The sequence below is a fragment of the Urocampus carinirostris genome, chromosome 19 (genome assembly GCF_059441175.1).
Source record: "Urocampus carinirostris isolate Australia breed hairy pipefish chromosome 19, RoL_Ucar_1.0, whole genome shotgun sequence".
Taxonomy (NCBI): domain Eukaryota; kingdom Metazoa; phylum Chordata; class Actinopteri; order Syngnathiformes; family Syngnathidae; genus Urocampus; species Urocampus carinirostris.
This window is the reverse complement of record NC_142367.1, coordinates 6,929,738-6,955,421: the sequence shown is the minus strand read 5'-3', so window position 1 is coordinate 6,955,421 and position 25,684 is coordinate 6,929,738. Positions and strand designations below refer to the sequence as shown.

At 42.2% G+C, this 25,684-nt stretch overlaps 1 protein-coding gene across 2 annotated transcripts in view; it reads right to left on the bottom strand.

The window, feature by feature from the left end:
• Nucleotides 1-850: 850 nt before the first annotated feature.
• The window catches only part of LOC148347022 (glutamate receptor ionotropic, delta-1-like), a 219,611-nt gene continuing 194,777 nt past the window's right edge, over nt 851-25,684 (bottom strand). The window contains exons 14-18 of one of the 2 annotated variants that reach the window (XM_088322995.1): nt 24,417-24,612; nt 21,032-21,198; nt 7,725-7,965; nt 2,910-3,042; nt 851-1,464 (exon numbers count right to left, since the gene is read on the bottom strand). In XM_088322995.1, coding sequence (XP_088179121.1) covers nt 1,067-1,464; nt 2,910-3,042; nt 7,725-7,965; nt 21,032-21,198; nt 24,417-24,612 — 1,135 coding nt within the window. In that variant the 3' untranslated portion in view covers nt 851-1,066. The remainder of the gene's footprint in view (nt 1,465-2,909; nt 3,043-7,724; nt 7,966-21,031; nt 21,199-24,416; nt 24,613-25,684) is intronic. The other variant, XM_088322996.1, reaches the window with a different exon arrangement.

The following is a 25,684-nucleotide window of genomic DNA, read 5'->3' as shown; positions in this document are numbered from 1 at the left end:
TTTGGTGGTGAAACCAAATTTCATAACGCTAATTTACATTCTACCATATTAATTATTTTAAATTGAATGTATTTATCTATTTTTAGGCAACCCTTAATCTTATTGAAGTTTTAATTCCATGTTCCTTATAGTCCAGTGTGCCTAATATATAAAATATATCACAAAAGACTATTTTTTAGTGTCTAATAATCTGGTTATAGTATAGTATATACGGTATTCAACAAAAGAAGTCAACGAGGCCCAAGACCTTTTCTTTGTGTGTGTTGGAGCAGCGTTGTTATGGCAGCAGGTGCTGAACATCGCAGCCTGATATATGAAAAAACAATGAGCACTCGAACATTTCAGTAATGGTATTTTCCTTTTCTATGATGGGCAGGAAATCAGACAAGAATAACTTCGATCAATAAGAGTTATTGACATTATTTCTGGCGGTTGTCATGACAACATTAGAACGCTTAGAAAACAATCACAATCAGATTGTTGTCATTGTATTGTGTGTGTTTGAAATACACTTGGTTTTTTAAATAAAATAAAAAAACATCGATGATAATTGCACATTTACAGCCTCTGCAATTTCATTAAATTGTATGTAAAACAGCACACATGTAATTGCATCATACCGTTGAAATTAGCCAAGTCAAACCTCAGCCAATCATATAATTCCTGTTTCGCATTAAACTATCAAATTGTCTAACGCTTCTCTTATCCCAAAAGCTTTTGTGGAAAGATGTACATTGAACAGTATATAGTGTGTGTGCATATATATATATATATATATATATATATATATATATATATATATATATATATATATATATATATATATATATATATATATATATAAATCTATATATACACACACACACACACACACATTTAAACTTTTGTGTTTTTAACTCAACATAAAAAAATGGAGAATATTCAAAATACATTGTAAGCTCACTTGGTTCTTTTTGTTATCTACATCAGGAAAGTCAAGTCAAGAGAAGTGGATATAAAAGTCTTCCTTTGTTTAGGGTGACTGCAAAATGTCCCTCAAGCTTAAATAGAGGTGCTATGGGTGGCATCAATGGCTGCAGTTATGGGTCCTGCCTGGTAGAGGGGCACCTTGCCAGGGCTCTGTCGGAAGAGCCCCCCGTTGGGAGCCCTGTGCTTGCACTGCACGCTGCCCAAGAGCTGTGGAGCTAGCGAGGTGCTGCCAGGATGCTGATGCGGGGGCAGCGTCCTCCCCAGTGTCCCCCCATGGTGAGGGTTGCTCCGAGCTGGCGGCGGACCCCCCTCCCTGGGCAGAAAGGTGGTCACAGCGAGGCCCGGAGGCATCAAGGCCGCCTGGGTCGGCTGCATGGTCCCGATGTCCAGCGCAGAGATCTCGATAGAGGGGCCAGGGATCTGCTTGTGGACCAAGTCCTCGTCCAAAAGACTGTTCATACGCCGATGCACCTGTTCCAGATTCACCTCCTTGTCCTACAGGGGTTAGGGACAGGGGGAGGACAGAGAGGTGGAGATTGGTGATGGGCTGCTTTTCTTGCTTTTGGTTCCATGCAATTGCCCTGCCGCCCTCACGCCGCATTGTATTGCGAACGTCCGAAATAACCCCAACCACCACCACCACCACCCATATCCTTGTGGACGCCCTGCAGCTTGAAATCGAAATTGGCCATTTACTGAAGATTCAAAATTTAAGATTAAAGACGAATGAAGACTGCGACCGGCTGGCAACCAGTTCAGCGAGTCCCCTGCCCACTGCTCGGAGATAGCTGAGATGGCCTCCAGCACCCCTGGACCCGACTGAGGATAAGCGCTGCAGGTAATGGATGGATGGAATGGACTAATGAAGAGAGACTGACAAGAGGATCTCTGGATAGGATGATTTCGGAGTCAGTCCTCAAGACATTTCAAAGATTAAAGACTGATTATATAGCTGAGATAAGACTTATTTGAAACACAAGATTAAAGACTGGAGATTTAAGGGGACACTGTGATATTTGACCACCAAATGTCACTGTATTCTATATATCATGGGTCATTGTGAATTCCGAAGAAATTTAATTTCTAACTGGCAGAATGTTTAGTGGTTGACTGAGCCTATATTAACCTTGAATAATGACAATCTGGTAATAAAATTGCAATAACATGGTAACAACTTAGTCAGAATATATTATTTAAAAAATGCAACATGGTAGCTCTTGCTGCTGATCAGTAACAGAAAGGAGCTCTCAGCTTGTAAAAGGTTGGTGACCCCCGAAAACCAAAACCGAGTGCTACAAAACACTAGAAAAAACACAAACTACGGAGAGTCCAAGTGACCATACAGCACCGTTGTTCTCTTTTTTTTGTTTTAACCAGCCTTTAATTTTTGTTGTTTTGTTTTGAGGATACCCTTAGCAGCAAGATGACTGACACTAATGCCAACTCCCTCTACGTGAGCAACATTTTCTGTAAAATAAAATACAAATTTATTGACTTATAAGTTCTTCAAAATGCAAGTTTATATGATTATGTTTTTTTTTAAACCCTGAATGTAATAGCAATTTTGATGGTGTGTGAGAAACAATAGTAGTGTGTGTGAGAGTTCATTAAAGTCTATGTGTGTGGGAGTATAGTAGTATGTGTGTGACACTACAGTTATATGTGGGTGAAAGCTTAATAATGTGTGTATAAGAGTGTAGTAGTGTTTGTGCAAGGGTATGACAGTGACTGTATAGTATAGTATGGTTATGCGTGTGTGAGAGAATGATGTTATATGTGAGAGCAAGTATAATTAATTTCTCAAACGGCATTCCAATAACAATGGCAGATTCTAATGTGCCCTTTAAAGTCCTTTTACAACAAAAGATGGACTGTGGTAAAAACTGAAACTGGAAGATTTAAACACTTTCAAGTGTATTTAGTGTATGCTCTATTCTGACCTGTGCCAAAGGCATGTGCTTCCTGCCAGCCTCGCCCACTGCCTGTCCAAATGTCCCTCCTCCCCTTCGATGAAGCAAACTCATTATAAGTCAACGGACCCGAAACCAAAGCCAGCCTGTAATCCTTAGTGACCTGCACGACAGCACACAGCAAGCGTCAATCACAGAAGGAAACAAGACATCCACATGGAAGACAAAACATTGATCTCGCCTTAACAATCAAGTTCCCCTGACCCTGATGGTATTCCCAAAGAGATGTATTTTTCAATTAGACAGAGAACTATTACATGTTGCAAAATATTCCCCGCGCCGGGGCATTTAAGAAATGTAGTCTTTAGGTTGACCCATTTGGCTTGGTTGCTGTAAAACTGTGACACAATTAAAGGAACACAACACTTTCAAAGTGGTGAATCCCATTAACACAACATGTAAGGCGAGCCCTGAAACAGACAGCGATTGTTGTAGTGTGCAGCATTTGCATACTGCTCATTTCTGCCTGGTGGTAGGCGATTGTGGCTTCTCGTTTGTGTTGTTCGACGCGTGTGTACTGTTTGTATAATTTTAGCGTCTGGGCTACCGAGGGCCTCCCTGTTTTGTTTGCTCCCGGTTAGCGCTCAGTAGCTGACCACCTTGTGTTGTCTGGTTGGCTAACCTGCCGTTAGGGCAAGTTTTAGCATGTCCCTTTTTTTTCAGCCGGCTTCAGGGTTATCGCTGTAGCTGTTGCCGCTTTTTGTTGTTGGTCCCTGGTTAGCCTGGCTGCTCACCGCATGATTTTTGATGGTCTTGCCTGGTATAAACACCTGTTTTTCCGTGTTCCTTTGTTTTTTTTCACAGCCAAGTGTTGAAGCTTTTTTTGTAGGTTACAGGTTAATCTGGCTGCTCACTGTCTGGTTTTGGTTGTTTGGCCTCGTGTCTTTCCGCAAAGGCTGCAATCGTTTTTTTAGTCCCGGTTAGCCCCTTGTTGGCGGTTCTCCGTGTGTTTTCTTCGCCAGTCACCCTTTTTTGCAGAGTTTTCATCATAATATTAAATTGAACAACACTGAAGTAAAACTCCTTGACAAAATGAAATGTGGTCTGTGTAAAGCTTATATAGCTGTCTAATTTTTTACACACCCGAAAATCTCATATTACAGCCATTAGTAGCTAAAACCCTGGTAACAAAAGGGAGTACACCCTTAAGTAAAAGTTCCTGAAGTTAAATATTTTGTGTGGCCATCATGATTTTGCAGAATCACTTTAATCCTCTTGGCCATGTATTTCACCTGAGCCTCAAAATTTGGCATAGGAATTATCTTCTATTCCTCCATGACAACATGACTGAGATGGGACATTCATGATCTTCTGCTTCTCCACCTTCCGCTTGAGGATGCCCCGTAGAAGTTCTATTAGATTAAGATCTGGAGACAGGCTTGGCCAGTCTATCACATTTACCCTTAGCCTCTTTGGTCATTTTATAAGTGTAGTTGGGGTCATTGTCAGGCTGCAGCATTGTCAGGCTGCACCATTGCCCTGCCAGTGAACTGATTTACTTTTTAAACGCAGTAACTAGTAACTGCAGCTATATATAATCCAGTTATTTTAGTTGTGCTCCAAATCTGGTTATGAATGACAAAACAATTTGCTATCCAAAAATGCGTATGCTTACCTATTGATTCAACCAAACAGCTCAAAGGGTTTTGCACCAAGGTACTAGGCTTACTAAATCATAAAAAATGGTTACCCTGAAAAAGTTCACAGCCAAGCCTCAATGGACTTTAGTTGCCACCCAGCAACCCAATGACCAAAAACTCATGTCCACCAGGAGCACTTTGACCGCCGTACGGCATTTTATGAAGATATTACAAGGAGTTTCAGATGACCGCAGGAGTTTGCCGAGACGATAAAACGAATCTCGTGAAGTGTTTTATGACATTTCTGGCTCAGCGTGTTTTGCAGCTAACCGAAGAGAACAGAAGAGGAACAATAAAGCCGTGGAGGGGATGAGCGGCGCGTTGGCGGCTTTTAAAGGCGGACATTGTACGGTAAAAGCGACAAAATGTTGCTGAGATGGGATAAAATACACATATATTTTGAGTGTACTGTATATTCACATCAGGGGTCACCAACCTGTGAAGCAGAGAGCTACTTTTTGTTACTGATTAGTGCAAAGGGCTACCAGAATGATATGCAATTCTAAAATAACAAGTTATTATGTAATTACTATGTTGTTGTTATGTTATTACCAGATTTTAAGTAGTGTGAGTTCAGATAAAACATTTAGCCAATAAAACATAATGCCGGTTAGAAACCAAATTTCCTGCTAAATGAACCAACACTGGTGAGTTTTTCAGAATTTGCCCGCAGGCTTCTTATGTGTTCTTAGAGGGCTACCTGGGGCCAGTGTGCACCACTTTGGAGACCCCTGATTTACAATTGTTTGTACCTTGTCTTTTAAGGATGTAGATATGCTTCATTAGAGTTATTTCATAGGTCCCAGAAGTAATGACTTTCCTAGCCAGACATTGAACCAGTGAGGATTTATACGAGTGTTAATTGTTTTGTCCAGGGGCTGAAAACCCTTTTGAAGCTGAAAGCTAATTTTCTATTACTGTTTGGAGCGAAGGGCTACTAGTTGGATATGCATTTCTAAAATAAAATGATATTACTTCCTTGTTACTATGTTATTACTTTGTTATGACTACGATATTACTAGGTAATGATCATTATTAAAGTAGTCTCGGTGAACCGCTTACCCATGCAATTTACAAATCAGATTTCTTCCAAAATCATAATGACCCAAAGATATTTTCAAAGCCACTTTGTGGGCTACTAAATTATGTTAGGAGACCCCAGGTTTACTTCCTTGTTGTTGATAGTTGTTCTGTTAGAACACAGTATGTGTCACTTCAAATGCACTAAAAAAATGATAATGACATTAATAATAATGATTAGAACTTTGCATTTGTGTCTCCAGACATGAGGTGGCAACTTTTAAAACAAAGTACACAAAGAATACTTTAGTCTTAGTAACTGAGTCGACTACACATCTACAGTAGTCCCATGCTTTTCACCAGAGGTAGAAATATGTTTTTATTTCTTAAAGACGGTGTATGGAAATTCAAAATGTTCCACTTGCTGACGCCATCTTCAGGCTGAAATCCTTATTGCAAATCCTTTGTTGCACGTGCACGTACGTTACATTTTTAGATGTGCGAGAATAAACTTTTTTAGTTTTTTGGAGGTTTGGGTTTGGATTCGGACTATATTTGTCATTTATTTTCACTCTTTTCATTCTGGAACAAAAGAAAACCATGACCTAGCGCGTGATAACGCTCAGACATAGGTTTGGGGTTGGCATTGGTGTGGACCAAATCATAACCCAACATAAGTCTCAAGTGATTTAGGGGAAAGGCACAGCAATACATTGCTCCTATGCATCAATGCTTCAGCAGAAAATGTGATTTAAACTCTTTCTGCGCTGCTAGGTAAACAAGATATTGATCGATTGATCTTTTTTTTTCCACATAACATTCGTAGGGACAAAACAATGATTGTTAAATATTGTTAGGAACACGTTAACTTTGTTCATAACAAATATATGCCCTTACTGACATGTCACCATCAATTATGGTGGAGAACTGTAATTTAGGGCTCATTCAAGGGTTCCAATTTCCAAGCAACTCGCTGAAGGTTATGAAACATAAAATTGCAAGATCATTTAAAGGTGTGTAATGTAAATTTGGCAAGCTGTTTAACATACAAGCAGCTATTTGACCCTGTATCAGGTTATCAGTGTCTAAACGCCTTCACTGCTGGCTGAAATATCTGAATCATGCGATATCAATTATATTTTGTCCATGAATACTTCTCAAATAATTGTAATTGGTCTGTCAGGTTACTTTTATTGCCTTTTCTCTGGTTGCGCTGCTTCCAGGTGTGTGCTTTTATATTTAAGTTTGTATCCAATCACATTTCAGACATTACTTGTCATCAGGGTCATACATCTACCTGGACGCCTTCACAATCAGCTGTGCAGGCCCTGAGGCTTAACACAATCAGCCAATCAGATTTTGTGTTGGAGAAAAAGGGCCTTCTAGAAGGCATAACAAAGCAACGAAAAGGTGAGGAAAAATGTAGTATTGCTTTGTCCACTGCTTCTCTCAAACAGACATTTTAATCCCTAAATCAAATAAAAACTTAGGCCAGAAATATGACAGGACATGCTCGGCTTTTGGCATTAGCTTCGGTGGGTAATAGAAAATAACTTGAACTGAAACGCATGGAGAATCTGTATGACAGAGTCATTGAAATATGCTTGAGGAGAGAAATGAGGATGGATCCAGCTTCATCTTGGAATTTTATGAGGTTATCAATTATGTTTTTAATATGTGTTGCAACTGTAGCTGTAGTAAATATTTCAAATAATAAAATAGTTATTGAGTGTTGGATGTATTCATCCTGCTGAAGGCCTTGGTGTGAAATGCACAGCCCGCCTCTGATTAGACGACAATGTTATCGCCAATGGTAGAGAAGAGGCCAAGTGACTGCTTAACCTATCAGAATGCAAAACAAAATGATGAAAACCCACGATGTAGTCAAACCGCGTAAAGTTAACTGTGATACTGCAAGAGATTCCTCTACATGAAATAAATTCTAATATGTTTTGACACCGGGTCACAGATGGACCAATTATGATTTCAAGCCCCTGCGTGCCACTACGCCCCCCTTCTACAGCTGAGTGTACTGCAGCTCCACTAGGTCAGCTCGGGTGGGATTGTGAAAGTAGAGCGCGGCAGAGTTTTCGGGCCGCTGACCCGCTGATCCTAGCGCGGTCACCTCTTTGGGCGTTTGGTGGCGGCACCCGTTGCCGGTCCACCAGGCCTCCAGGCCGGCTACTAGGCAGGCCAGAAGCAGCCCGGCGGCCAGGATACAGAAGACGCCGGCAAAGCTGTGCAGCTTCAGCGAGCGGCCGTCCGGATGCGCGCTGGCGTGGCTGATCAGATCGCAGCGCCCGGCGCGAGGCCACCACTTCTGCTTCAGGATGTCCAGGTCGCCTTTTTCCTGCAGCTCTAGGATCCTGGGAGGCACAAACAACACTGGTCAGTCATGTCCGTGATCACAACTTTTGCAAACATTTTAGGTAGAAGGCATACCAACATTTTGACTGAAAGATATTGGTACTAATGTATTGTGCTATCAGTAGTGGTGGGCTGCGAGGGCCTGCAAGGCCTGCTGGCCAAAGAAATATCTGAATCATGTGATGTTAATTATATTTTGTCCATCAGTTCTCATTACATGATTGAAAAATGTCCATCAGCTTTCATTCATTGCACTGCTTCCAGATGTCTGCTTTCTTATCTGAGCATTTAACCAATTAGTTGTTTCTAGGCTCAAAAATCTACCGGGAGGCCTTCACAAAAAAACATGAAGGCCGTGTCCCGTAACATCAGTCTTTGAGAAAACTGTTGGTCTAGCCAATCGGATTCGGAGTTACTGTCTGAGAGCCCTCTAGAGACCCTCGAGAAACGTAAACAGTTTTGGTTTGGTTGTATTTTACCAAAGTGAGCGCGCCAACGCATGTCAAACTTCAAAAGACCTAGCTCTATAGGGAAATACAGTTGTACCACAACAAATTTAATTAGTTCTGGGAGTAGTGTAGTAACCTGAAAGGTAAAGACCCGTTTTGTATGTAAATGCACTAATCTGTTCCATCCCCGAAAAAAAACAGTATGACATATTTTTAATAAATCATAAAAAACACCTGAGCATGAAAAAAATATATGTTAAAATTAGATTGCTAAACAGTTAACATAAAATTAGAGGTGTATGCTGTAAAAACAAAGAATAAAGAAATAATAAAATAGTATTTTCCTTTTTGCCTTGTGTTTATTGAAAAAGGGATCCTATGAAGTCTTGATGTCTTTGTCGGCCTTTGACAATCTGTTGGAAATGAGCGAGGCATATGTAGTGATAGTCTGACTTGTCAACACTTTTTCCGGGTGATTCCTTTCTACAAATCTTGAGATTTCATGGCATTTTGTTAAAATACTACTGGGTTGCCAGTCAGATTTGAAGTGATAGCCAGTTTGTTTACGTTCGGGAAACTGTGGGTGTGGTGAATGTCAGAGCGTACTGTACTGTATAGTTTTTTTCATATCTATAGACAATATTTCCTGGTTAAGACACTTTGGAACTTAATACTTTTGTATGTACAACTACCATAAATCCCAGATTACACGGTGCACTTGATTAAAAGCAGCATGGTAAATTTTAAGAAAGAAATTCAATTTTGTTTTTGCACAAGCCGCAACAGATTTTAAGCCAAAGGCTTAAACAGCCGTGAAAATGAACAGATTCACGTCCATTTCTTACATTTTCAGCCCAGTGCACACCTGGCGACAACCGCGTAAGCAATTTGGCGAGACCATATTTGGCTGCAGAATGCCAATGGCCCTGACACTGATAGATAGAGATAGATAGATAGATAGATAGATAGATAGATAGATAGATAAAGACAAGCACACATTTACTACTGCGGCAAATAAAAATGCAAACAAAGACTGCTTCGCATAAAATCTGAGCCCTATATTTCCACCAACACTCGCCAGAATAGTGCCAGATTGCAGCACAGGCATGTCGTTTTGTGTTGTTTCGATGGACCAAATTTCATCGTTCCTTGAGGTTTAAAATAAACGATAACAAACTGAGAATAACTTTGATGATACGGAAAGAGAACAGAAGCGTTTTTGATGGATAACCGTCACTGTCCGTCGCGGTGAAGAGGAAGCTGAGACGAAAGGCAAAGCTCTCGATCTACCGGTCGATCTACGTTTCTACCCTCACCCAGACATGGGGACTTGAGACTTAGTGACTTGGACTCGAGTCGACTCGAGTCGCTGTTTTTATGACTTGTGACTTGACTTGGACTTGGCAATCTAAGACTCGGGACTTGACTTGTGACTTGACTTGCCCAAGAAAAAAATACTTGGGACTTACTTGGGACTTGAAGGTGAAGACTTGAGACTTACTTGAGACTTGCACATGTGTGACTTGGTCCCATGTCTGCCCTCACCTATGGTCATCAACTGTGGGTTATGACCGAAGGAACACGGTCCCAGATAAAAGTGGGTGAAATGAGTTTCCTCCGCAGGGTGGCTCCCTTAGAGATAAGGTGAGAAGCTCAGTCATCTGGAAGGGACTCCGTTTAGAGCCACTGCTCCTACGCATTAAGAGGAGCCAGTTGAGGTGTTTTGGGCATCTGACGCCTCCCTCGGAAGGTGTTTCGGGCATATCCCACCGGCAGGAGGCCCCAGGGGCGACCCAGGACACGCTGGAGAGACAACGCCTCGGGATCCCGTCGGATGAGGTGGAGGAAGCGGCTTGGGATGGGGACGTCTGGGCTTCCCTGTTAAGGCTAATAACCCCGGGACCCGACCCCGGATAAGCGGAAGACAATGGATTGATGGAGGAAATTCCACTGTTGTTATATTCAGATGAATGAACTGAAGACTTTATCAGTGGGTGAAAAAAGATGATATACCGAGTGTATGCGGTCAATATTTAATAAAGTACTATCAAACTGCACGTTTATATGAATAATATTGGGTAAAACATCAACTAAGTTCTCCTCTAGAATGGCATCATAAATGCTTTGGTTTATGACAAGTTAACAGGCGGCAGGTCCTTTTTCGACTGCCAGAGCGATCACTTTTAACTTAAACGTCGCATCATAGGCTTTTCTTCTAGTGTTCTCCATGTTGATAAAGGTAAGTATAAATGACCGATTTACAATAAAGGGAGTTGTTATAAATCATGTAATTGAACTGGACCTCTGTGAACTAATTATTTATTTTATTGGTCTACTGTTGCTGGGCGAAATGTTTTTCAATGATCCAATGTAATCAGGAAAAATGTCTTGCTGTTACTGTTATTATTATTATTATTATTATCATTATTATTATTTTTATTACAATATTAGCATGAGTATTATTATTATTATCATTATTATTATTGTATGAGTAACTTGATGAAAATTCTTGATCATTTTGATGATTTCTTATGAGAATTGGAAAACACTATGGGTCCTTTTTTTTAATAAATGTATTCCAAAATGATCTATTCTCCTAAAAAAATCTAGCCTGTGGGCTGTGGTCCTTGGTGGTAGCATATTGAGGACATATACACTACAATGTATGGCATACGGTGTTAAAGATTTGACCCCGCCGCAAAAACAGAAAAACACAGAAAATGTGAAAGCAAGCCCACTCAAAAAGTGAGCGGTTGCCTCAAGTTGGTAAACATAGCCCTACTTGTATCTACAAGAAGTTCCTCAAATCATGCCAAAAGATCATTGGCAATGAGATGCTCCACTTTAACTTTGACAAAAACGACAAAATGTACGGCACCCAGATTGAACAACAGTCGAATCATACAGACGCTGTAATTATGATCTGAATACATCGCGCGTTTGGATACCATAATCAATGCTAGTGAGGAGCAGTAAAGCCTTTTTAATCATTTAGAAACAATTTTCCCTCATTATGTGTTATCTGAAGCAGCTTGAGAACATCTGCTGTGTTATTTTGCAGGCTGAGAGCAACTCCACTGATTTTGTAGTGCTCTGGTTACGGCAGTCGATTAAATAGGAGCATTAATGATGCTGGGCAACAACAACCCAAACCCAACAAAAACCGTGCTCTAGTGTTTATTTTTAACTTGGATTCATTTTAACTGGTAGGTCGTCTGGGCCTGCAAGGTCTTCTCTGCTGGCCTAATATATAAATCATGTGGTGTTGATGAAATTACCCATGGATATTTCTTAAATAATTTCAAATTATATGTGTTGGATTATGAAAATAGGTCACCGAGAATGTGACTATCACATGAGTTTTATAGCTATATTAGGTTTTTATTTAATCATCACATCATTACTTTAATAATCACATTATTCATTTCTAAAAGTATGGATGGATATAAAAAAATTATCGTTAAGTTCAAATAAAACCAAAGTAATATTTGTAGGTAATTGCAAGGCAAATCAAGATTTAGAAGCAAAAATGGATGGTGCTGCAATAGACGCTGTATCAGAAATTACGTTTTTAGGGGTCATAATAGACAATAAATTAAGCTGGAAAAGACACATCACGTTTGACGCATACAAACTAAAGTATCTAAAAGCATTTCAATAATTAATAAAGCCAAATTCATTTTAAACTAGGCATAGGTGAGTGGCCAGACAAAACGCAGATCAGAAGACCCCTAATGATGAGACAAAACTTTGGTCCTCGATTTCCCTCGCCCGGACGCGGGTTACCGGGGCCCCCTTCTGGAGCCAGGCCTGGAGGTGGGGTCCGCTGGCGAGCGCCTGGTGGCCGGACCCTTACCCACGGGGGCCGGCCGGGCACAGCCCGAAGGGACGACGTGGGACCCTCTTCCCATGGGCTCACCACCTGTAGGAGGGGCCAAAGGGGTCGGGTGCGCAGAGAGCTGGATAGCAGCCAAGGGAGGGGTCCTTGGCGCGACGATCCCCGGCTACAGAAACTGGCTTTTGGGACATGGAACGTTACCTCTCTGGCAGGGAAGGAGCCCGAGTTGGTGCGTGAGGTTGAGAAATTCCGACTAGATATAGTCGGACTCACCTCTACGCACGGCTTGGGCTCTGGTACCAGTCCTCTCGAGAGGGGTTGGACTCTCTTCCACTCTGGAGTTGCTCCGCGGCTCGGCGCCTGTACGTTGGGGTTCACCCCGGTAGACGAGAGGGTAGCCTCCCTCCGCCTTCGGGTGGAGGGACGGGTCCTGACTGTTGTTTGTGCTTATGCATCAAATAGCAGTTCGGAGTACCCACCCTTCTTGGGGTCCTTAGAGGGTGTGCTTGAGAGCGCGCCCCCTGGGGACTCCCTCGTACTGCTGGGAGACTTCAACGCTCACGTGGGCAAAGACAGTGAGACCTGGAGGGGCGTGATTGGGAAGAACGGCCCCCCTGACCTGAACCCGAGTGGTGTTTCGTTATTGGACTTCTGTGCTCGTCATGGTCTGTCCATAATGAACACCATGTTCAGACATAAGGGTGTCCATATGTGCACTTGGCACCAGGACACCCTAGGCCGTAGTTCGATGATCGACTTTGTCATCGTTTCGTCGGACCTGCGGCCGCATGTTCTGGACACTCGGGTGAAGAGAGGGGCGGAGCTGTCAACTGATCACCACCTGGTGGTGGGTTGGCTTCGATGGTGGGGGAAGATGCCGGCCCGACCCGGCAGACCCAAGCGTGTTGTGAGGGTCTGTTGGGAACAGCTGGCAGAATCTCCTGTCAGAAGAAGTTTCAATTCACACCTCCGGCAGAACATAGCCCATGTCCCGAGGGAGGCGGGGGACATTGAGTCCGAGTGGTTCCGCGCCTCCATTGTCGAGGCGGCTGATCGGAGCTTTGGCCGTAAGGTAGTCGGTGCCTGCCGCGGCGGCAACCCTCAGACCCGTTGGTGGTCACCAGCGGTGAGGGATGCCGTCAAGCTGAAGAAGGAGTCTTATCGGGCCTTCCTGGCCTGTGGGACTCTGGAAGCAGCTGGCAGGTATCGGCTGGCCAAGCGGAATGCGGCTTTGGCGGTTGCCGAGGCAAAAACTCGGGCATGGGAGGAGTTTGGCGAGGCCATGGAAGCCGACTTCCGAACGGCTTCGAGGAAATTCTGGTCCACCGTCCGACGTCTTAGGGGGGGGAAGCGGTGTGCCATCGACACTGTGTATAGTGCCGATGGGGCGCTGCTGACCTCGACCCGGGACGTTGTGAATCGGTGGGCGGAGTACTTCGAAGACCTCCTCAATTCCACCGGCACGTCTTCCTCTGGGGAAGCAGAGCCTGAGGACTCTGGGTTGGGCTCTCGTATCACTGGGGTTGAAGTCACCGAGGTTGTCAAAAAACTCCTCGGTGGCAGGGCCCCGGGGGTCGATGAGATCCGCCCGGACTTCATTAAGGCTCTGGATGTTGTGGGCGTGTCATGGTTGACGTGCCTCTGCAACATCGCGTGGACATTGGGGACAGTGCCTCTGGACTGGCAGACTGGGGTGGTGGTTCCCGTCTTTAAGAAGGGGGACCGGAGAGTGTGTTCCAACTACAGGGGAATCACACTTCTCAGCCTCCCTGGTAAGGTCTATTCAGGGGTACTGGAGAGGAGGGTCCGCCAGGAAGTCGAATCTCGGATTCAGGAGGAACAGTGTGGTTTTTGTCCTGGCCGTTGAACACTGGACCAGCTCTATACACTCTTCAGGGTCTTTGAGGGTGCATGGGAGTTTGCCTGTCCGGTCTACATGTGTTTTGTGGACTTGGAGAAGGCATTCGACCGTGTTCCTCGGGAGGCCCTGTGGGGGGTGCTTCGGGAGTATGGGGTACCGCACAGTCTTATCTGGGCTGTGCGGTCCCTGTATGCCCGGTGCCAGAGTCTGGTCCGCATTGCCGGCAGTAAGTCGGATTCGTTCCCGGTGAGGGTTGGACTCCGCCAGGGCTGCCCTTTGTCACCGATTCTGTTCATAACTTTTATGGACAGAATTTCTAGGCGCAGCCTTGGCGGCGATGGAGTCCGGTTTGGGGGCCTCAGCATTGCGTCACTGCTTTTTGCAGATGACGTGGTGCTGTTGGCTTCCTCAGGCCGTGATCTTCAGCTCTCGCTGGAGCGATTCGCAGCCGAGTGTGAAGCGGCCGGGATGGGGATCAGCACCTCCAAGTCCGAGGCCATGGTTCTCAGTCGGAAAAGGGTGGTATGCTCCCTCCGTGTCGGGGAGGAGGTCTTGCCCCAAGTGGAGGAGTTCAAGTATCTTGGGGTCTTGTTCACGAGTGAGGGTAGGATGGAACGGGAGATCGACAGACGGGTCGGTGCAGCGTCTGCCGTCATTCGGACCCTGTACCGGTCTGTCGTGGTAAAGAGGGAGCTGAGCCGAAAGGCAAAGCTCTCGATCTACCGGTCGATCTACGTTCCTACCCTCACCTATGGTCATGAACTTTGGGTCATGACCGAAAGAACTCGATCCCGGATACAAGTGGCCGAAATGAGTTTCCTCCGCAGGGTGGCTGGGTTCTCCCTTAGAGATAAGGTGAGAAGCTCAGTCATCCGGGAGGGACTCGGTGTAGAGCCACTGCTCCTCCGCGTTGAGAGGAGCCAGTTGAGGTGGCTCGGGCATCTAATAAGGATGCCTCCTGGACGCCTCCCTCGGGAGGTGTTCCGGGCATGTCCCACCGGCAGGAGGCCCCGGGGGCGGCCCAGGACACGTTGGAGAGACTATGTCTCTCGGCTGGCTTGGGAACGCCTCGGGGTCCCGTCGGATGAGCTGGAGGAGGTGGCTGGGGATAGGGACGTCTGGGCTTCCCTTTTAACGCTGCTGCCCCCGCGACCCGACCTCGGATAAGCGGAAGAAAATGGATGGATGGATGGATGGATGAATGCATTGTATTTTTTATATCGTTCTCTAGTTCTGCCATTCTTAACATATTGTGCAGAAGTCTGGTGGAATAATTACAAAAGTTCACTACAGCCCCTTTTTTATCCTCCAAAAACGTGCAATTAGAACTATACACAGGGTAGGATATCGAGATCATACTAATATTTTATTCCTGCAGTCCAAATTATTAAAATTAGATGATTTAGTAAAATTGTTCACTGCACAACTGCCATTTAAGGTCAACAAAAACATAGTGCCAGAAAACATCCGTAAATTATTCATTCGGAAAGAAAGATATTATAACTTAAGTGGCTATAGTGAATTCATGATCCCAAAGGTGAGAACCACCAGGAGGAGAATGTGTGTGTCTGTGTGTGGAGTCAAGCTCTGGAACGGTTTGCAAGACGAGATCAAACAATGTCAAGCCCTTTGAGACTCTTCGTGATTTAGGGCTATACAAATAAAGATGACTTGACTTGACTTGACTTGACTTGACTTCAAATTTAAATAAAAAAAAACATTCCTGGCGGAATACAGAGATGTAGAAAATCGGGTAAGAGTGATACGAGACATTGGGAATAGTGCGTCTAGAACTATGATTAACTTTGTGTTATTGTTGCTGTTGTTATATCATAACTGTTATTATTAATATTATTACAATTGTTGATAATTGGTGTGTTTAATAGGGAAGATGAAGGGGTAGGGAATGTAAGCATTTGCTTCTGACTACCCCTTTTCGAACATACAATGTAATAATATTTTGTTGTTGAGTTATTGTTTTTGTTCTGTTTTTATTTTAATGTTCGAGTACGTTTTCATTCATTCATAGCTGTTGTAAATCATAACATCCACATGGTTTATTTACTTGCTGATGTGCCTTACCACATAAGCTGAAGACTCAGCAATGTGCATTACTAATTGTGTACATAGAGTTTCAGGTTTTTTTTTTTTCTTCTTTGTAATATGAGGTCTGAATTCTGAGTGTCTGTATACTGCGTGTACAATATTTTCACTATGAGAGAGGGGTCGAAATATTCTTGTATGCCTTTGGTGGGGGATCACGTCTCCATCAATTGGTCTGGAGTGCATCTTTATTTAGATAAATGTCTTCAACTGCATTGGTCCTCTCCATCTCTATTTTTACAAAGTCCGAATACTGCACGTGGCGAGATATATCCTTCGCCTTCATACGATAGCTTCCTTTTATTGCCTTTCCTCTGGTTGCGCTGCTTCCAGATAGATGCTTTTATATTCAAGCGCTTAACCAATCAGATTTCAGACATTATTTGTTGCCAGGCTCAGAAATCTGCCCAGTGGCCTTCACAATCAGTTCTGCAGGCCCTGAGGCATAACATCAGTGTCAATAAAGCTGTTGGTTGAAGAAATCAGATTTCGAGTTCGCAGAGCAGGGCATTCTAGAAGGCGTAAGGAAATGGCAGCTGTTCCACAAACTATTATTGGCTAGGGGGCGGTAACAGAAGTATCACAACGAAAAGGTGAAAAGAAATATCCCCGTGTCCACTGCTTCCATCGAACGGATCTTTAAGCCCTAAATAGAGAAATACGACAGGACGGGGTCGACTTTTATTATTGGTTTTGATGGCGATAGATAAGAACAATGTTCCCTCTAATTTTCCACGGGTCTGAGCGTTCACACAAAGTCGATGAGCAACGTTTGAAACAACAGTGAGCCACCATAATCCCAAGTGTGGCAAGATAATTAATTATCAAACATGTCCAAAACTTGACATCAAGTTACATTTTGCTGAGTTTCCGGCAATGCAAATATTTTTTTCTGTTTCTGAATGAATTGACTCATGTACTATTGCAAAGGTTGTACGGCCTACATACGTCGTTTGTTCTTACAATTCTTTCACAAGATATCCATTTATTTTTATTTCCTGATCTATTTTGTCGCATAATATTAACATTTTGGGGGCTTATTTAGTCGGTTGTAAGATACAGAACTGTACTTAATCACATTTTTTAGTGGAAGTACAATGTTGGCAACACAATTCACTTGATATAATTGGAAATTATTTGAATGCAACACAAACTTTTTATTCTTTTTTCGGTGTTTTTTTTCTACTTTTATTTTAAAAATTTCTTTTAAAAAAATCTCATTGTCTTTTTTTCTCTTCCTTTTGTTTCTTTTTTCTCAGCTTTTCACTACTTTTTCATTTTGGTATTTTTTTCTTTTTTGTTCTATTCCCCCCTTCCTTTAAGTCTTTTTGTGCAGAATTTTACTTAATATTTGGTCATGTTGGGATTAAAGAAGCAAAAACAACCTGAAGAGCCGTTTAGGACCCTTTTTAGTGAGCCGAGCTGAAGTAGCCGGTTCTCGACATACTCTACTAACTTTACTCAACTTCGTTCGACTTCAAAATACCGCATTTAGGACACAACGTCAGGGGAACCCGTGTATTTTTACCTTCATGCACTGTAACTTTGACTTAAGTCGCTTCTTAATAAATAATTTTGAGCCCTCATTTTTGTGCGCTGGCTAGATTTTCTTGTGCGCCGAGAATGTGCGAGCAGTGCGCAATTGCGCACGCGCGCAGCTTAGAGGGAACACTGGATAAGAACTTCTTGATGGAACTGAAACACACAGAGATTCTGTATCACAGATTAATTGAAACCTTCTTGAGGAAAGAAAGGAGAATGGATTTTGTGCACAAATCAAAAGGATCTTTGGTGGTTGAAATGTGGCTGTATTCCTAAATAATTCTGTGATGTTAATGTTGAGTCCAGTCAAAGCAAGTACTTTCTCACTTTCAGGGGAATCCGTCCTTCACAATTTTTTTTCCCAATTCACAAACAAACTCCCTACAGGCCATAGGATTAACAAGTGGAGGGGAGGATCTGTGGCCCCGCAGCTGCCTGGTTGAACACCGACACGTCGTGGGAGGCATCGCGATCAATTTGTCCTCCCTGAGGCTTTGGGTCGACCTTTTCGACTCCTATTTGAACAAGGCCCACGTGGAAGAATTTTTATGATGTCTCACTAAATTCTCCTGACTAGAAAGTTTCATTGCCCGCCCATTTTCACTCCCTACCTTCCGCATGAGAGTTGTTGCCTGCTTAATTTATATTGCTATATGATGCGAGCTCCTTCCTCTCGACAGCCTTAAAGGTATTTCTAAATTGTTAAACATGCAAAATGTAAGGAACTAGTACATGGGTTTTGCGTAAGATTTATACATATTCCATCGCTATACCGTATTCCAATTATTTTCTGAGTTAATGCGTTTTCAAGTCAGCACTTCTTGTCTTTGTCCTGAAATGTGACCTTATCGGAAAAACACCGGCAATCAAGCAAACCAGTCGCTTTCATTTTTTACCTGTTAAATATTCGAATAGGTTATGCTTTTAGTGATGTTTTGGTAGTTCTTGTGAAGAATGCCTATGTGTTGTGTCACAGTTGGATGCAGTAATGGTACAACAAAGGGCCAGCAACCAAAAAGGGGCTGAATGGCAAAAAAAAACAACACATGGAGACCCGCCAACGGGGGGGTTAATCGGGACCCATCAACCAAAGGCTGCAGCAGCCCTGGCAGAAAAACACCGGGCTGGCTGACCAAAAAAACACACCATGCCAAACAACAACGAGAAATGGCTACGGCAATAAACGTGAACTGGTCAGCAATAAATCAAGGACAGGGAAAAAAAACGCGCTAATGCCAGGCCACTAGGTAAAACCACCTAAGGTGGTCAGCCTTTGAGCGTCAACTAGGAGCGTACAAAAAAGGTAAGCCCTCGGCTAACAGGGACAAAATTATAGCAACCCCGCCCAAAGCGGCGAAAAAGAAACCGTTTTTTGATCCCGACCACGTTTTTGCTCTCCTCGACCTGTTTTTCCGTCCTCGACACCGCCATCTCCCGCTCCGAAAGATCCACTTCCGTATTTGGATCACGATCCGATTGTGTGAGCGGCTTGCTTCCCGCGTCCAGCGAGCACCGGATCGTGGGCACTGCCCTACCTCTTTCTATCAATAAACTTGTGGTTAACGCTACGCATTTGGGTCGCGATTCCGTTCCGGTTGTGACAGAGCTTTTTCCACATGCTCGCGATTCAATTGTGATACCTTCAATGAGAGCGTCACGTACCGTAAATTCCAGACTACAGAGCATACCTTATTAAAAGCTGTATGCGCAAATCTAAAGAAACTCAACTATGTTTTTGTACAAGCTGCATGGGATGATTTTTAGCCTCAGGCTTCAACAGCCATAAAAATGAACTCATTCACGTCCATTTCTAACATAAACAAAAAAATCATCATAAAAATGTATAGTACAGAAAAGTAACAGTTTTTGTCACAATTAAAAAAACTCAATTAGGACACTGTAAACCTTAATCAACTAGTGCAGCGGTTGATATTAATTAAATTGGCAGTAACATATATGCAGGAGTGCGTCAAAAAACATCCTCAAAACTCAATATACTGTTCTAAAATTCTGAAGCCAGTATGAACAAAGTAGTCCGTACACATGCTGAGCCATGCGCTTGATCATTGCATATTACCGTACTTTTATTGCAGTGTGTATTTTATGTAGCACTATTTAAATACTCTATACAACATGCTACAGTGGTTATTAGCACGTCACATTGGGTATTTGTGTATTGTATTCCTTTTGCTTTATTATTGTATTGTTCTCAGCGAAGGGATGCTGCTGGAAATGTAAATTTCACTGCGGGGATGAATAAAGTATCCATCCATCCATCCATCCATCCATCTATCTATCTATCTATCTATCTATCTATCTATCTATCTATCTATCTATCTATCTATCTATCTATCTATCTATCTATCTATCTATCTATCTATCTATCTATCTATCTATCTATCTATCTATCTATCTATCTATCTATCTATCTATCTATCTATCTATCTATCTATCTATCTATCTATCTATCTATCTATCTATCTATCTATCCATCCATCCATCCATCCATCCATCCATCCATCCATCCATCCATCCATCCATCCATCCATCCATCCATCCATCCATCCATCTATCTATCTATCTATCTATCTATCTATCTATCTATCTATCTATCTATCTATCTATCTATCTATCTATCTATCTATCTATCTATCTATCTATCTATCTATCTATCTATCTATCTATCTATCTATCTATCTATCTATCTATCTATCTATCTATCTATCTATCTATCTATCTATCTATCTATCTATCTATCTATCTATCTATCAGCCCTCCCATCCTTTACACATGAGAAAGTGATAGAGAGGAGACAAAATATGTCTACTTTTACATAAATGCTTGGAATCTTTCTAACAAGTAGTGTCTTCCGATTTTATATTTCAGCGTGGTATCAGATGACTAAGTATGAGGTATGTTTTTCCTAACGGGACGAAAACCGTGACGTCATATTAGGCTGTTATCGGTCTGATACCTGTAAGTCTGATAATGATCGTGTTTCCCTACTTAGTCAGTAACTAATGTCCACATGTATAATGATTATTTTGTGTAGTAGTAGTAATACTTGGTCTTGTCTCTATAACTATGTCTTGTGCACAAGGGATGGGAGTGCTTAAGATCCTTCATATTGCTCAGCATGTGTACAGGCTGTGATTGAACAGGTTTCTCTGAAAGTCAGTGCTATTTTTCAGTAACGCGCCCAACACCGCATGCGACACCTTCAGAGGCGCTGGAAGCAGTGAAAGATGGAGGGAGGCGTTTGCTGCACTTACTTTTGTGAGAAGAGGTCCCTGTAGGGGCTTCCGTGCTGCATGGCGATGCCGTAACCTTTGCTGCTGATGCCGCTGCCTGACACGGTGACAGCGCAGTCGTCGTCAGTCAGTGCGGCGTATTCTAAGGCTGCCATATCCCACAGGAAGGCGTAGGCGCTCTTCTTTGCCTGCTTGGTCAGACATGTAGATACAGAGGCAAACACTTTATTTCATTCACAAAATTAAAAAAAGATTAAAAATGTACACACACACACATATATTTATATATATCGCTCCCTCACTCCTCCCAAGTAATGATCAAAGCAGGAAATGAGACATAAATATTAAGAGTTAGTGAGTAATGATGGTGTTTTGTGCCAATATGTTCAAGCTGAATAAGTAAGACATGTTTATGGTGGGAAATGTAAAAAAAAACATTGGCCTGGTGTTGAGTGAGCTCAAGTCCATGCCAGCCCAATACGGAAACTGGGCCTGGTCCATAGACATTTCCAGAGATGATAAAAAAAAAAAACGGTGATGGAATTTTATAGTACAGTAGTCTTTCGTTTTTCAATCGGTGACGTTCCAAAGCCGTCCTGTCAAAACCCGTGAAGTAAAAACCTATGTTTGGGTATTTTTTTATTTATTACTCAAGAAAAAACCCAATTCATTGATTGGAGTATTTCTTAAACAAATAGAATTAATTTTGCCGTTTTATTGCACAACTCTATGGATTAAAGACACGATCCATGAAACTTTGCTGCCATCATTTGTACGTTAAGGAAAACTGCAGTCACCTTCTGGTTCTGTCCTAGTGAAACCATCTATTTTTCCATCATCAAACCTTTTTTCCTCAAAGTACCACAGGGCCACTAAAAAGTGCCAAAGACCCTCGTATCTCCAGAGCAAGTTTAGTGGGTTGAGATGTCCAATTATTTAATCGTCATCTCTGTTTTTCGCCAGTTTCTTAAAAGTTTCTCGCAAATTCTAAACTTACTTTCTGCTGCTCTAATACCATTTTCGGTTGCATATTTTACTATTTGCAGCTTGTAATCTACAGAACATAAGTTTTCGATGCTATTTTTGTTTAGCTCTTTTTATAAATTATTGTGTCGGAAAAAGGACCCCCCGAGCATGAAATGCCCTCCACCAAACTCCCTGCATACGTCACTCGTATAAACTTGACTAAAATGACTTCTTATCTCTTCTTTGGGGAACATATTAAAACAGTATAACACATAGCATTTGTACCTTGTATAAAAGAATCACTTTTGAGTAAGTTGAAAAGAATTACTTCGGCCAAATGATGCCTTGTCCTCTGAACATATGTGTCTTAACTTGCTCAAAAGTGATTTCTATACAAGGTGCAAATGATCTGTGCTTTACTGTTCTATTAGCTTAAGATGCGGTTTTAAGGTTCTGTTGGTAGTATACAAAATCATGCATGGACTTGTTCCCTTTCAGATTTAATTTCGCCCTGTTTCGGTCCGGAGTCTTCGCTCTGAAAATGCCGGTCTACTAGTGATCCCAAGAGCCAAGAAGAGATCCGCAGGTTCGAGAGCGTTCTCCATTCGGGCCCCGGTGCTGTGGAATACTCTTCCCCCTGAGATTCGATCTGCAACCTCAGCGGACCTGTTTAAATCTAGGCTTAAAACACACTTTTATTCTACAGCATATGAATAACCTATATTTAATGTTGACAATATATGTGTATTATTAGTTATTGCAACATCCATTGCAGCCTGGTCTTCCTAGAAGGGGGATTACCTCATGTGCGGTCCCTTCTCAAGGTTTCTTAATTTTTCTCATGTTGAGGTTTTTGAGTTTTTCCTTGCCCTTATGTAGGTTTTAGATCAGGGGATGGTATAATGATAGTCTGTGGTTTGCAATAATCTGTGGTCTGTGCAGCCCTTTGAGACTCTGTGATTAAGGGCTATACAAATAAACATGACTAGACTTGACTTGGCGTATGCTAGGGGTGGCGTTTCACACATGGGGACATTTTTCGGAACAACATGGCAGAGTTAAATCAGCACATGTCTTGAGCGCACTCTTGCGGTTCAGTGTGAAATATAACATGTGAAATGATATACCTGTCATAAATAATGAAAACTCAATGATTGTAACGTGTTAATAATTTCACACATAAGTCTCACTGGAGTATAAGTCGCACCCCCAACCAAACTTTGAAAAAACTGCAACATAAGCTCCTCCCCAAAACACGGTACCGTATTTTCCGCACTATAAGGCGCACCTAAAAGCCTATATTTTTTTCAAAAGCTGACCATGCGCCTTATAATACAGTGCGCCTTATATATGGATCAATACTAAGTCGCAAAGTCTTGCAACTAAGGCAAGCAGCCGCCGACAAGATTTTCCCCCAAAGGCGAAGTAGTCCGCGGTGTATGCTGGGATTTATATACTGGCGTTTCATTTCCTAACCAATGTGTCAATCATCATTTGAATCAGTCACTATTGGCTAAAGTTATTCGGAGGTAAAGGGGGCGGATCCTTTTCATCATTTACAGGCTGGCATAGGCTAAAGGGGCGAAACAAAGGCTGCAATTGGCCGAAAAAGATGAATGTGAATCACACGTTGGGTTGCACTACGGCATAGAGAAAACATTTTTTACTATTCTGTATTTGTAAATATTTTACTCTCCTGGATTTACTACACTCACAGTTGTAAGAAGACCATGGTTATGTATCATTATTGAACGTGATGGCTGCAAGAGAACTTAGGTGAGCTATACGGCCTTATATTTTCCCGGTATCTTGTTTTAGAACGATCTTGATGTTTCTGTGATGAGTCTATTTTTAAACTAAATTCAATTCAAAGTGTTTATTGTCATATGCACAGTAAAGGACCCTGTTGCCCTGCACAATAAAATTCCTACTTTGCTGTCCACACAGTTGCCAGCAAAAAATAAAATGGAAACTAAGAAATGTTTGGCATTTCTTGAATCCCAAGACTTTAACCTTCCGAATGATATTTGGAACGATGCATGTGAGTGATTGGTGACATCGTACACTTCAACTGTTTCCGTACATGTCTGAGACACGTATTTGCTTCTTTGCAAGCTTTCGGAATGTTAAGGGGGTGATAAGTTTGACTGAACTATCTGACTGTTTTGTCGACGTTCCCATTGTAGCGCCTTATAATCCGGTGCGCCTTATGTATGTAAAATATAGGACCAAAAAACTATTTTTTGGGGGTGCGCCCTATAACCCGGTGCGCCTTATAGTGCGGAAAATACGGTAATTACTTTTTGTCAGTAAGACACCCAACACTGGTGATTTGGTCATCTGTGCGCTTATGATTTTTAATCTTAACAGCACACTCACTCTATTTTGTTATATGCACAAAGCATTCCCGCCAGGCACCCTACAAATTATTTGATCTGACCTTGCGAATTCCCTCGGAGGGACTGGACACGGAGTATGCCAGGCCATCGTTCTTGCTGACTGTCCTCCACAGCTCGGCGTATGTGCCGTCCTGCTCCAAAGGGTTGGTGCCTTTGTTGCGCAAGTAGTCGTACACAGCCGAGTCCCTGACCGTGCCGTAGTCCACGTCCATTTGCCGCGACAGGTCCTGAAAGGACCTGCAGGGGCAATCAGGTTCAATCAATTTGTGACAAACCAAAGAATAAGTTCACGTTGGGTAAACACGATATTAGGATTAATGCAGGTAACATGCCACATGCTCGACTTAAGCACTGAAAATTTCCATCTTTATTAAATGCTGTGCGTTTACATCGTGGGGAAATGGCCCTACTCAATCTTTTCCCGATGTTTTGTTTTACACATGGGAGGTAGGAACACCATCTCAGTTTTTCACACTTTATTAACTTTTTAATATTGCAATTATTTATATTGTAAGTCCTATAATTTAACTGTCAGCATGCGATAATGGCCTGAATTACTTAGTATATAATAACGGCTGTACTGAAGTACTGTGTGGCCATTGTAGTATACAATTTCATTTTAAAATCCAGTATTTTATCCGTTAATTTTTCCCTTCAAATCCATCAGTTGTTGTTTAGGCCATTATTGCATGAGGCATCTGTAAACAGTGAGACACTATAAATGTTTTAAGTAATTATTCACTAATTAGCGATACTTTTGATCCACTCATTATGAGGTATCAATACTGATTAATTAGTGATTAAAAAAATAAATAAAATTAAGTTTAAATATTGTTTTCAAAATGTAACAGTTATAGCCTTTTTCTCAAAAATCAATTATTGCCAGTAATGCCATTTTCTCGTGAGGTTGCATACGTTTGCCATAGGTTACACACAAAAACTTGAAACATTTTTACACAAGCTGTGAAAATTTGAAGTCATGGCAACATAAATTGTCAAAATTACTGGCCTGCGAAATGGGGTCTAACATTTTGTAACCCCCTGTAGTTTCCAAATCATTAAACTGGCAACTGGGCTTTTGGCAAGCGACTCCTTTCAGTTGCTAGTGCAAGGAGTGGACTACAGAACTCGGGGTGGGTTGGATCGATCCAAACATCGATATTAGAAATACTAAGCAAGTCTTTGAATTGGATTGATACCACTGTCCTGGGATTGATACTTCACCCTTCCACCAATTTACAGAAATCTCTGCTTTTCTGTATAGATTTGTAGCCAATCTTTCTCTCATCCAGTGTCCCTGGCCACTCGC